This window comes from Carcharhinus amblyrhynchos, chromosome 27 (assembly GCF_965287045.1).
Source record: "Carcharhinus amblyrhynchos chromosome 27, sCarAmb.v2.hapA, whole genome shotgun sequence".
In the NCBI taxonomy this organism is placed as follows: Eukaryota; Metazoa; Chordata; class Chondrichthyes; order Carcharhiniformes; family Carcharhinidae; genus Carcharhinus; species Carcharhinus amblyrhynchos.
The window spans coordinates 7,170,843-7,184,567 of record NC_137350.1 but is presented as its reverse complement, the minus strand read 5'-3'; the positions used below and the strand labels follow the sequence as shown (position 1 = coordinate 7,184,567).

General features: G+C 47.6%; 1 protein-coding gene across 1 annotated transcript in view; it reads left to right on the top strand.

Moving 5' to 3' along the window:
* The window catches only part of LOC145359338 (integrin beta-3-like), a 78,659-nt gene that overhangs the window by 28,962 nt on the left and 35,972 nt on the right, over positions 1–13,725 (top strand). Inside the window, exons 3-7 of the mRNA XM_080213937.1 lie at positions 517–718; positions 7,263–7,515; positions 9,287–9,449; positions 11,875–12,036; positions 13,443–13,538. Of these exons, the coding sequence (XP_080070063.1) occupies positions 517–718; positions 7,263–7,515; positions 9,287–9,449; positions 11,875–12,036; positions 13,443–13,538 (876 nt within the window). The remainder of the gene's footprint in view (positions 1–516; positions 719–7,262; positions 7,516–9,286; positions 9,450–11,874; positions 12,037–13,442; positions 13,539–13,725) is intronic.

The following is a 13,725-nucleotide window of genomic DNA, read 5'->3' as shown; positions in this document are numbered from 1 at the left end:
TAAACTGTGTGTGTTGTTATATGCTCTGTCTGAGGCCAGAACTCTCCATTCACCTGACGAAGGGGCAAACCCCGAAAGCTTGTGAGTTTACTATCAAATAAACCAGCTGGACTTAAACCTGGTGTTGTCAGACTTCTCACTGTGTTCCCTCCGTAGTCAACGGGATTTCCCATTGAATGCACCCCTCTCTCTGCCGGGAAACACACGGCAGGGGTGGGCCATCAGCGGGACCATAAAATCTCGCCAGTGTGCGGAGCAGCAAGATTTTTGGCGAATGTATTATCATTGCAGGGAGGTTAATAGTGGTCCCCACTCTAAATTAAGAGCAATGCCCACTTTAAGAGGTTATGATGAAGCTGATCGATCATCAAGTTGTTTACACTTTCAAACCAGGCTCTGTCATTCCTGCCGTTATTCACAAGTCTGTTTGAGCGAATGTGGCTTTGCAGAGTGACTGCTACATGCTTACCTTCCTAACTTTTATTTAAGAAAGGGTTGTTTTGTGATTTGTTTCAGGATTTTGGCGGAGGCAGCTCTCCCAGGTGTGATTTCAGAGAGAATCTAATTCAGAAGGGCTGCCAGGAGAATGCGACCGAGTTTCCTCAGGGTTCCGTCCGGTTTGACAAGAATGTTCCCCTCAGTGAGAAAGGGTCGGACGACAACCCGAAGGACGTTGTGCAATTCTCTCCTCAGAGTGTCACCATCAACTTGCGCCGAGGTATGGAACACAAGGCCCGTGCCTCGACTCTCATGGGCCACTGATCTCATCTCTCCGCCCCGGGGTGGGGGGGTATCTGTTATCACTCCCTCTTCCCATGTGCCCCCCCCCCAACAACACCTCACCCTCCCCTAGACGCCCCCCCCCCCTTCCTCCCCCACAGCTTTCCATCAGCAAACAACCATAGAATTCCCCATAGCAGTTTGGTAACTGGGTGTTCCATCTCTCGGGTAGTCACCACTGTGACTGAGTTATTTGGTGTCACGAGCTTTCGGAGCGCTGCTCCTTCATCAGGTGAGTCGCCCACCTGACGACGGAGCGCTGCTCCAAAAGCTCACGGTTCCAGATAAACCTGGAGGACGTTAACCTGGTGTTGTGTGACTTCTTACTGTGCCCACCCCAGCCCAACACCGGCATCTCCACTTCGTAAACTGAATTGGCCACTGATAAATCAGGCTGGGTCTCCCAGACTGAAGTGGAAGCCACAATCTTGGATTCTTCTCCCCTAAGCAACAGCAATGCAGACGGGAGTTCCTCTCAGTGGTCAGGTGGCCATTCCATTGTTCGAAAGTTAAAGGAAGAGCTTGTCCTAAATACCGAACGGGGGGATGGGTGGTGTCCTGCCCCACCCCACCCTGCCTGCCATGGGTATTGTAGCAGGAGGGGAAGGGGAATGGGGGGGGGAGAGGTGCGCACCGGCAAAGGTCCATTGACCGTGGCCTGGATGTTCCAGTTTTGAGGCGAGCACAGTCAGAAAATCCCACCCCGTGCCTTTCGTTACCTCAGAACGTTCCAAGCAGCCGATGAGATAGCGTCAAACGTAAAAAATACAGCAGCCAATTTGCAAGCGCACGAAATAGAGGCAGAAGTGGGTCCTCGGGCCTACTCCACCAGTCAGCCAGGATCATGGTTAATCTGCGTTTCAAATTTCACATTCTCACCTACCCCTGAAAATCTTTGATTCCCTTGCTCAACCAGAATCTATCCATCTCTGTCGTAAAAATATCCAATGACCCTGCCTTCACCACCTGCTGAGGCAGAGGGTTCCAACGTCGCACAACCCGCAGAGGGAAAAAAAACTCTCCTCCTCCTGGTTCCAAAAGGGCGACCCCTAATTTTAAAATAGTGTCCCCTAGTTCTGAACTCACTCTCGAGAGGAAACACTCCTTACACCCTTGTCAATACCGTGCCGGATCTTATAGACTTCAATCAAGTCACCCCCCCTCACTCTTCTGAACTCCATTAGAAATAAGTCCAGCCTGTCGAACCTTTCCTCATAAGACAACCTGCCCATTCTGGTAAATCATCCTGCACAGCAAGGTCCCACAATCAACAACGTGCTTTATGAATAGGAGATAGAGTGCAAGAGCAAGGAAGCTCTGGGAATGTGCAACATAGAACGGTATAGCACAGGAACAGGCCCACAATGTTGCGCCAAACATGACACCGAATAAAACGAGGTTCTCCTCGTGTCTGCGTGGGTTTCCTCCGGGCGCTCCGGTTTCCTCCCACCGTCCAAAGGTGTGCGGGTTAGGTTGATTGGTCGTGCTAAAATTGTCCCTTAGTGACCTGGGATGTGTAGATTACAGGGATTAGTTGGTAAAATATGAGATATGTGGGTAGGGCCTGGGATATGGGGGTAGGGCCTGGGTGGGATTGTGGTCGGTGCAGACTCGATGGGCTGAAGGGCCTCTTTCTGCACTGTAGGATTTCTATGATTCTATGAAATTAAACAAATTCTTTCTGCCTGCCCTTGGTCCATATTCCTCGATTTCTTGCACATTCATTATCTAAAAGCCCCTAAATGCCCCCATCGTATCTGCCTCCACCACCATCCCTGGCAAGACATCTCTGTGTAAAAAAAAAGTGTCCCTCACATCTCCTTTAAACTTTCCTCATCTCACCTTAAATGCATGCCCAGTTGTATTACACATTTCAACTCTGGGAAAAAGATTCTGACTCTCAACCCTATCAATGCTTCTCATAATTTTATAGACTTCTATCAGGTCTTTCTCAGCCTCCATCACTCCAGAGAAAACAATCCTAGTTCATATAATCCCTTCAGTGCAGAAGGAGGCCATTTGGTGCATCGAGTCTGCACTGACCGCAACCCTACCCAGACCTTATCCCCACATTATTAATCCCCTGACACTATATCTAATTTAGCTTGGCCAATCATCCTATCCTGCACACCTTTGGACTGTGGAAGGAATCCAGAACACCAGAAGGAAACCCACACAGACACGGGGAGAATGTGCAAACTCCGCACAGTGACCCGAGGCAGAATTGAACCCGGGTCCCTGGCGCTGTGAGGTAGCGGTGCTAACCACTGTGCCACCATGTCCAGCCACTCCCTATAGCTCATACCTTCTCTCCTGTGTACAATGGCACAGTGGTTAGCACCGCTGCCTCACAGCGTCAGGGACCCGGGTTCGATTCCCGGTGTGGGTCACTGTCTGTGTAGAGGTTGCGTCTGCGTGTGTGTACTCTGGGTGCTGCAATTTCTTCCCACAGTCCAAAGATGTGCAGGCTAAGTGGTTTGGCCACGTTAAATTGCCCCTGGTGTCACGGGGGCTAGCTAGCGAAAATGCTTGGGTCATGGGGATAGGGCCAGAATGGGATTGTGGTTGGTGAAGGCCCGATGGGCTAAATGGCCTCCTTCTGCACTGTAGGATTCTATGATTCCTTATGTTTCATACCCATTCATATGATCTACCCTCAACTTAAATATTCTGGGCAATGCACCTTAGGAAGGATGCGTAGGTGTTAGAGAGAGTGCAATAAATTTCACAAAAATGGTTCCAGAGATGAGGAACTTCAGTTATGTGGATAGATTGGGACCATTCTCCATGGGGAAGAGTAGCTTAGGGGTAGATTTGATAAGTCATGAGGGGTCTAGGCAGAGAGAATCTGTTCCCATCAGTGGGAAAGGCTGAAAAACAGGGGGCACAGATTTAAAGTTATGGTGCAAAGTTATTTAAAGTTATGGTGCAAAGTTAGCGACGGCAACATGTTTTTATGCAGTGAGTGGGTAGGAACTGGAATGCCTCAGAGTGTAACGGAGGCAGGGTCCGTCGAGGCTATCTACAGGGAATTGGACCAGTGATGGAGGGAAGAACATTTATAGGGCAATGGGATCAACACAGAGGACTGACACCCAGAGTTGCCTCTTCCTGTGAATGCAAGAACTAGGAGCAGAAGTAAGCCATTTGGCCCCACATGCTAGTTCCGTCATTCAATAAGATCATGGCCGATTTTGACTCTATCTTTAACTCTGCTACAAGTACCCACTGAACAGATGTGAGGATGAGTTGGACTTCAACCAATGAAAATACACAGAACGGTTCAGATAAACTGACGAACAGATTAATATTTCAAGTTTAACAGTCCATCAGAATGAAAAGCAGAAAGATAAAGCAGTGTTTCGGAATGAAACAAAGAAGGGGAAAAGACAAAATACTGAATCTAATCAAAGGGAGCAAGTTGACTGTTACTGAGTCGTTTGTAGATCAGTGTGTAACAGGAATGGACCACAGATAGGTCCATAAAGTCTGCTCACATAACATAACAAGTATGGACAGGAGTAGGCCATTCAGCCTCTCGAGCCTGCTCCTACATTCTATAAAACTGTGGATGATCTGATTGTGGCCTTAACTTCACTTTCCTGTCTAACCCCAATAATCCTGGACTCCGTATAGATTAAAATCCATTCAATTCATCCAGCCTAGAGTATATTCAATAATCCACAGCCTTTTTCTGTGGAAGAGACTAACGACTCTGTGAGAGAACAAAAAACTCAATTTCAGTTGTAAATGGGGGGATCCCTAATTTTTAAATTGTGTCCTCTAGTTCCGGATTCTCCACAGCTAGTGAAACATCCTCTCAGCCTCCACCCTGTCAAGTCCCCTCAGAACCTTATAGGCTCACAATAAGGTCACCTCTCATTTTTCAAAATTCCAATGCGCTTAGGCCCGACCGGTTCAATCTTCCCTCATAAGACAAACCTAGGGTAGACATACAAAAGGGTCCAGAGGGGTAAGTTTTTCACTCAAAGAGCGGTGAGTGTCTGGGACAGCAGTAATAGAGGCAGGGACAGTATTTTCCATGGTACAGTGTTTGCCAAGGTGCAGTGTTTGCTGGGGTTAAACGTTTGCCGGAGTACGGCGTTTTCTGGGGCAGCGGAGTTTGCCGGAGTGCAGTGTTTGCCAGGATGGTGGTGCTTGCCAGGGTATGGTGTGTTTGACCTGGACTGAAGGGGTTAGCGTATCGCTGCAAACTAGGACTGAGGTGGGCGCTGGATTGGAAATGAGTAAGTGCTGCTGAGGTGACTAAGGAAGCGATGGTCTGTACGTTCAGTTGAAAAATACCTGACTTCCTTTTATTAAGATCAAAATTCTATCAGTTGTCCATTATCGAGGTGTTTCAAGCTAAATGATAAAAGTCTGTGGAGAGTAGCTCAGTTGTTTTGACAATATTTTGTCCTTTATAGTTCAGTTCATAACAAACAATGATGCAACCCTCTTACTGATACCTTGACCTAAAGAGAAACATCCTTAGTAATCTTCCACTGGAAGGAAATTGCTCATTGGCATTTACTTTGTCTCGATATTCAAGTTGCTGCTTGAAAATGAACAAATCCATATGGCCGTTACACTGAGGGCACATTTCCTCCAACATGACAACATGTAGCTCCCTGACTCATTGTGAGCAAGATGGAACTTCAGACCAAGTGAGGAAATTCATTTAGATCTTCGCTGGCTGCCCCTCATTCTGAGAGAGAATCAGCCCTGTGTCTGCTCAGATTTGATGTGGAGATGCCGGCGTTGGACTGGGGTAAACACAGTAAGAAGTCTCACAACACCAGGTTAAAGTCCAACAAGTTATTTGATGGTTAACCCACTAGCTTTCGGGGTTTGCCCCTTGGTCAGATTTCTCAGATATATTTGATATTTATCTCTAAACTGCAGTAATTATTAAGAACATAAGAAATAGGAGCAGGAGTAGGCCATCCAACCCTTCGAGCCTGCCCCGCCATTCAATAAGATCATGGCTGATCTGAAGTGGATCAGTTCCACTTTCCCGCTTTCTCCCCATAACTCTTAATTCCCTTATCTATCAGAAACCTATCTATCCGTGACTTAAATATATTCAGCGAGGTAGCCTGCGCCACTTCAATGGGCAGAGAATTCCAGAGATTCACCACCCTTTGAGTGAAGAAGTTCCTCCTCAACTCTGATCTAAACTGCCCCCCCTTATTTTGAGGCTGTGCCCTCTAGTCCTGCTGTCCTTTCTAAGCGGGAAGAATCTCTCTACCCTATCTACCCTCTACCCTATCTATCCCCTTCATTATCTTGATATGTCTCTATAAGATTTCCCCCTATTATTATTATTATTAATATTAATATTATAATATTATTAATTATTAATATTATGTTTGTAGTCAGTCACTAGGGGAATCCTGCAGGTATTCATGATATGAAAAAAACCTATCTTGTATTTGCATAGGAGGTGTTAAGGGAGATGAGGACCTAGTGGTATTATCACTAGACTATTAATCCAGAACCTCAGCTAATGTTCTGGGGACCCGGGTTCGAATCCCACCACGGCAGATGGTGAAATTTGAATTCAATAAAAAAATCTAGAATTAAGAATCAACTGATGAAACCATTGTTAATTGTCAGAAAAACCACATCTGATTCACCAATGCCTTTCGGGGAAGGAAATCTGCCATCCTTACCTGGTCTGGCGTACATGTAATTCCAGAGGCACAGCAATGTGGTTGACTCTCAACTGCCTTTCACAGGGCAACCAGGGATGGGCAATAAATGCTGGCCAGCCAGCGATGCCCAAGTCCCATGAATTAAAAAAAAGTTGCACATTTCATAACCTTGGGATGCAAAGGGGTACTTGTGAAGTTAAAGCATAGTTGTCATGTTGGATAAGTGGCAACCAATTGGTGAGCAATGAATCCCTACAGTGCAGAAAGAGGCCATTCAGCCCATCATGTCTGCACCAACTTTTTGTACGAGCGTATTACCCTGGCTCACCCTCTCTGCCCTATCCCCATGACTCTGCGCATTTACCATGGCTATCGTTGGACACTAAGGGACAATTTAGCATGGCCAATCCACCTAACCTACGCTTTGGACTGTTGGGGGCGGGAAACCGGAGCAACCGGAGGAAACCCATGCAGACACGGGAAGAATGTGCAGTCTCCACACAGACAGTAACTCGAAGCCAAAATTGAACACTGTTGGTGCTGTGAGGCTGCAGTGCTAGCCACTGTGCTGCCCTATGAGTGAGATAAATAACTATAACACAAACAGTGTGTTGGATAAAACTCTACACAATGTCTGCCTGTTCTTTGGTCAGCAGACTGTGGCATCTGAGAGGAAATGGCGCGCGATTTAATTTGCAAATGAGGAGTAATGCTTAAAATAAGTGACCAAGAAATCAGGTGTTTTTGACGCTGATACGTATGCAGGAGCTGGCCTTGACCTGCTGATTCTTAATGTTGTGTACACACCTTTGTAACACCCCACAGGTGAGTCCATGTCATTCACAGTCCAGGCGCGGCAGGTGGAAGACTACCCTGTGGATATCTACTACCTGATGGACCTCTCTTTTTCTATGAAGGACGATTTGAAAACCATCGAGAAACTGGGCACAGAGGTGGCCAACGAAATGAAGAAACTGACCAGCAACCTGCAGCTGGGCTTTGGAGCTTTTGTGGACAAGCCTGTCTCTCCGTACATCTTTATGGCAACAGAAGAGCTGATCAAAAACCCCTGTAGTAGGTAAAGGAGGAGAGGTTTGCATATATCTCGACTCACGTTCTTCGATATCGTTGAAGAAAACTGTGAGATAGTGGCAATTCCTGAGGAATTGCTGCAGTCTGCATCACATTAATGCTCAAAGACAGCACCAGGTGAACAAGTATCCCTCCTGTCAAGAAATGGGACATACACGTAATAGCCTCGGCTGTTGTCCCACTGTAATACTGAGGGAGTGCTACATTGCTGCAAGTGCTAATTTCAGATGAGATTTTAGGCCCCATCTGTGACCTCTCAGGTGAATACAAACATCTGACCACGCTATTTTTGAAGTAGAAATTATCCCACTGTCCAATTCTCTTCCTGTAATCAATGGGCAGGGTATTCCCGCTGGAGAGGCTGGCAACATAGCGCTGTGTGGGCCACTGCGCACGTGCCAATCTGTCAGCGCCGGGATAGGCACACGAGCAACAGCCCCGTACTGCCGATCTCTCGATCGCTGGACAGCGCAGCAACCCTCCATGATTGGCAGTAATAAATTGTCCCTAAATCAGTTTCCCTCAATCTGGATGGCCATAAAACATTAGACAAGGGCCACGGGTGGAGAGGGGGGCTGGTGGTGTTGAGATGGCGGCGTGGGCTCGTTGGGCCGAAGGGCCTGTTTCCCAGGCTGTTTTTGTTCTTTGTTTGTTCTTTGACCCTCTGACCGCCACCCCACCCCCCCAATGCCCCAATCGGTAGCCTCCCGGATGTCTCCAGACCAGCCCATTCCTTCACCCTGGCCTGCTTCTATCTCCCCACTCTCCCCATCACAATCCCCCCATGCAGTAGCCCCAACCCCCACATCCCCTACTCTCCCCCTACCCCCCCGCCCTCCCGGCAGGCTGACTGTCACCCCCATCCACCCACCCCACTCGGATGGCCAGCCCCCATCACTGTCCTCCCTCCCTCTCTCTGTAACTGGTCCAAAGTACTGAGTGGCAGCAGGACCCCGCCCCCTGATTGATCTCCCCTCCTAATAGGCCCCACCCACCTCTGGCCCGGACCCCTTGGGCATTGCCACTTTGCCCCTCTCGGGCAGTGACAGGGGGGGCCAGGCTGGCGCGACCAGGCTGGCAATGCCCAGTGGGTACCCCGCCTTTACCCCTGACCTCCAGGAAGGTCTCCATGGCTCCCCCACTTAACTCCAGCAAGGTCAGGCCACCTAGCCCCCATTAAGTCAGGGTGGAGTGAACCGCTCCTAGTGGGGGTGGAGAGGCGAGTGGGCCTCGGGACATCAGTCTTGGCCAACTAATGAAATGTAAATAGAAATTTAAATTGGCACGGAGCTGATGCCGCTGACAATCTGGGGCCTGGAGACGCGCTGAGGCCGAGGCGCCTACTGGGGAAATGGCCTTTGTGCTCGAGCAGCCTAGCAGGCTGGGATAATCACCCATGTGCTGTCTAAAAGGCCTTGGAAATCTGTGATCAATCGTAACTTTAAATTAGGAATGGGTGGACACGTAGAAAAGTTCTTGGGGATTTGGAAAAGGAGTAGGAGTCTGACACTAACTTCAGCCAGAACTCTCCATTCACCTGACGAAGAGGGAGTCCCCTCGAAAGCTTGTGAGTTTACTGTCAAATAAATCGGTTGGACTAAAACCTGGTGTTGTCAGACTTTTTACTGTGCTAACTTCAGAGAACCAGCAGAGGGGCAATGGGCCGAACAGCCTCCTTCTCTGTCGCTAGCTGCTAAGCAGAACTCACGATCCAAGACCAATGCTTATTGAGACTTTTTGTGCATTTTGTTTTAAAGTCTGTCCATGACGTGCGCGCCCATGTTTGGATTCAAAAATGCTCTCAAACTGACGGCAGAAGTCGAGAAGTTTAATGAGGAAGTGACCAAACAGCAGGTCTCTCGGAACCATGACACACCGGAAGGAGGAATGGACGCCATACTTCAGAGTGCAGTGTGCACTGTGAGTAGTGTTAGACCAGTTCCCGGGCGTCTGCTGGACCTCCTGCCTGAAGTGGATTATCGGAGGGAAGCGCCTCCCCAGAATGTTCCCATTCATAATCCTTCCCTCAGCCCTGGCTTTCACCACCCCCTCTCCCGCCGAGTGTTGGAATTCCGAAATATTGTCAATCCCAATATTGGCATCCTGTTTTGTCACGTTTGGAATATCGCAGTCCGCTGGATACGATTTATCGTAGAATTCCTACAGTGCAGGAGGAGGCCATTCAGCCCATCAAGCCTGCGCCAACAACAATCCCACCCAGGCCCTATTCCCATAACCCCACACATTTACCCTGCTAATTCCCCTGAAACTAGGGTCAATTTAGCATGGCCAATCAACCTAATCTGCATATCTTAACTGGCGCACCCGGAGGAAACCCACGCAGACATGGGGAGAGTGTGCAATCTCTGCACAGACAGTGACCCAAGCCGGGAATCGAACCCGGTTCCCCGGCATTGTGAGGTAGCAGTGCTAACCACTGTGCCACCGTGCCGCCCCAATTTCTATCTAATACCCACATTAAAATGAACTGCAATCAGGAATGTAAACCAAAGCTGATTTATTTTTTACTTTTGTAGTCCCGGGCTCTGAGGCCAACAATAGTGACCAATCAGTCACGCCCAATTGAGGCGATCCCATTCTACTCCCAGGACTGTATCTGGGACTCCCTCAGCCTGGAGGGGGTTGGGGGGGGGTTGGGGTGGGGGGTTGGGGGGGGTGGTGGTGGGGAGGATTGGGGGGAGTGGTGGGGGGTGGGGGGAGAGGTGCAGGTGCCTTTGACTATAAGACTGTTAGGGAAGCCTGGATTTGTAAGCCCCTAAAGGGCCCAAGTCCCATCACACAGCATGGAATTTAAATTCAACTCGTAACATTGAAATCTAATCTCCACAACAATGACCGTGACAACTATTATCCACTGTTGTAAAAACCTTTTCCAGTCTGGCCTACACGTGACTCCAGACCTGCAGCTATTTGGCTGATTCCCAACTGCCCTCCAAGATGGCTTAGCGAGCCACTTCATTCAAGGGATGAGCAATAAGGCCAGCCAGCGATGCCCACATCCCGTGAAAGATTAGAGAGAAAAGAAAAATCTTCCACCCGATTTTCTCAGTATCTTTGTGAGGAAACAAGGAGAAATCTGTTTTGGTTTTGGCAAGCAGCTCAGCTGCAGAAGGATGGGCAATATATCTCAGAATCATAGAACCATCATAGTATCCCTATGATCTGTATGATCTGTATCCCTATAGGTCTGTAGGTTGGTAGGTGTTGATGTGATCGGCGCAACTCGTGGGCCGAAGGGCCTGTTTGTGCTGTAGTGTTCTATGTTCTATAAGAACATAAGAACTAAGAGCAGGAGTTGGCCATCTGGCCCCTCGAGCCTGCTCCACCATTCAATAAGATCATGGCTGATCTTTTTGTGGACTCAGCTCCACTTACCCACCCGCTCACCATAACCCTTAATTCCTTTATTGTTCAAACATTTATCGATCCTTACCTTAAAAACATTCAATGAGGGAGCCTCAGTTGCTTCACCGGGCAGGGAATTCCACAGATTCACAAACCTTTGTGTGAAAAAGTTCCTCCTCAACTCAGTCCTAAATCTGCTTCCCCTCATTTTGAGACCATTCCGCCTAGTTCTAGTTTCACCCGCCAATGGAAACAACTTCCCTGCTTCTAACTTATCTATTCCCGTCATAATCGTATATGTTTCTGTAAGATCTCCCCTCATTTTTTCTGAATTCCAATGAGGGTAGCCCCAGTCTACTACTTGGTGGTAGCATCCTCTTAGTGACAAAAACAGAATGACAGCCACTTGCGATTCATTCCCCAGGGCAATGCCGTGACCAATCAAGGTCAAGTTACCTGCTTGAAATTTCAAACAATGCTTGGCAGTTAATTGTCAGTCACCATCAACTGGTTCCTTCTCCATGGCAACACCTCTACCAATTAGAACCCATTTGCCAACCAATTCGCATTCTCTTCTCATACAGTATAAATTGCTGTTTTCCCCTTTAGCTGGTGTTCTTGCAAAGTGCCCTGATGAGTGGAAGACAAAAAGCTTTGACGTGCCTCTTTTTTTCAGAACACTAAGTTCTGCACTACCAAGTGACTAGCTCCATTATCCTCCTTTGGTTCTTATTCTCAGCAATCCGAAACAACCGAAACCTATCAGTTTCTTAATTATTTGAAATAGAGTAGATTGAATCAATGGCGATGAAACTGGATCCATTTTTATTACACAGAATCCAGGAGGAACACATTGATATATGTTCGACTTGCTTTATTCTTTCGGGATGTTTGTGACAATTCATGGTATACGGGGGGGGGGAGTGGGGGGGAGAAGTCACCCTTTGAATTGTTCTAATGGATCCTTTATTCATTTCAGGACAAAATTGGTTGGCGTAAAGAGGCCACACGCATGTTGGTCTTTGTCACTGATGCCACCTCGCACTTTGCACTGGATGGGAGGCTGGCTGGTATCACTCGGCCCCATGATGGAGAGTGTCACATGGGTCTGGACAACGAGTACAACGCCTCCACCATCTTGGTACGTTGATGAGGGAACATGGTTCTAGCAAGATGAGGGCTTGGGGTGAGGAGAGGTCACTTAGTTGAAGAGTCAGTTACGAGGGGACACAAGTTGAAAGTGAGGGGTGGGAGGTTTAGGGGGCATTTGAGGAAAATTGTTTTCTCCGGAGGGCGGTGACAGTCTGGTATGTGCTGCCTGGGAGGGTGATGGAGGCAGGATGCCTCACATCCTTTAAAAAATACTTGACACGCAGTAACATTCAAGGTTATGGGCCAAATGCTGGCTAGTAGGATTAGGTGGGCAAGTCAGGACCTTCCAAGCATTGGTGCAGACTCAATGGGCTGAAGGGCCTCTTCTGCACTGCAGTGTTCTGTGATCCCACCATCAGCTCCAGCCATCCCATCACCTGGGTGAACATTCTGAACAAATATATCTTGATTTCCTGCGTTCATAAAATATAGGAGCAGAATTAGACCGTTCAGCCCATCAATTCTGCTCCGCCATTCGATCATGGCTGTTATGCTATTTGTACCCATTTTCCTGCCTTTTCCCTATAATCCTTCAACCCATTACCAATTAAAAATCTGACTAACTCTTCCTTAAATTTACTCACTGTTCCAACATCCACACTACTTTGGGGTAGTGAATTCCACAGATTCACAATCCTTTGGGAGAAGTAGTTTCTCCTCAACCCTGTTTTAGATTTGCTGCCCCTTATCCTAAGATTATGACCTCTCATTCTAGAATGCCCCACAAGAGGAAGCATCTGCTCCATGTCTACTTTATCCATATCTTTTATTCATATCTTCTGTCATCTTGTAGACCTCAATTTGATCTCCCCTCAGTGATGGGTAATTCCAGACAACATGTTCAATCTCAATTCCAAAGAGTATTCATCCCTTAGTCCACTAATCCCCCAATCTGTACCCACCTCCCCACCCAGCACTCCCTCCCAAAAAATTCCCAGAAGAGTTCCAGAGAGTTTATCCACTTTTTAAACACATTCATGTTTACTTTTAACAACACCAAAGGATCTGTGTGACCTCTGCCCAAAGGCTCTCCAAAAGAGCACCTGAACTTCCTCATGGACTTATTCAGAAGGGCATCTTACCCCTTCAAAGCTCCTTAGATTTCTCCTAAAAAGTTTAAAGCAAAGCGGGTTTGGACAGCCCACTGGATCTGACTGAAAGCAGCTATACTTTAACATTGCGCAGTTGTCCGCATGAACCATAGACGCACAAAATAGAACATCCTAATTTCCTTACCCACGCTCCCCAACCCCCCGAATAATGTTGGCCCCAGGTTTGGAGGCCGGACTTCTGGAATTGGGCCATTTTGGCGCTGATGGGCTCCCACCTTTTACAAAAGTTCTAAGCATTTAGAATCAATATTGCCCTCTCATCTTTACATGTTTTATATTTCAGGATTACCCATCACTGGCAATGCTGAGCGAAAAACTTGCAGAAAATAACATCTTCTTGTTCTTTGCAGTAACTGACCCGGTCACTGGCATTTACAAGGTAAGCTTCAGAAAAGTGAAAAACATCAGACAAGCAAGAACAGACATACCCAGAGGCCCAAATCTTGCCATTCCTGATCAGATAGCCAGTTCTGTTAATAGAGTCACAATTTTCTTTTCTGTCACAGAAAGAAAGGATTAGATTAGATGCCCACTGAGCTCAAATCCAAATCCCAAATGATCTAGTC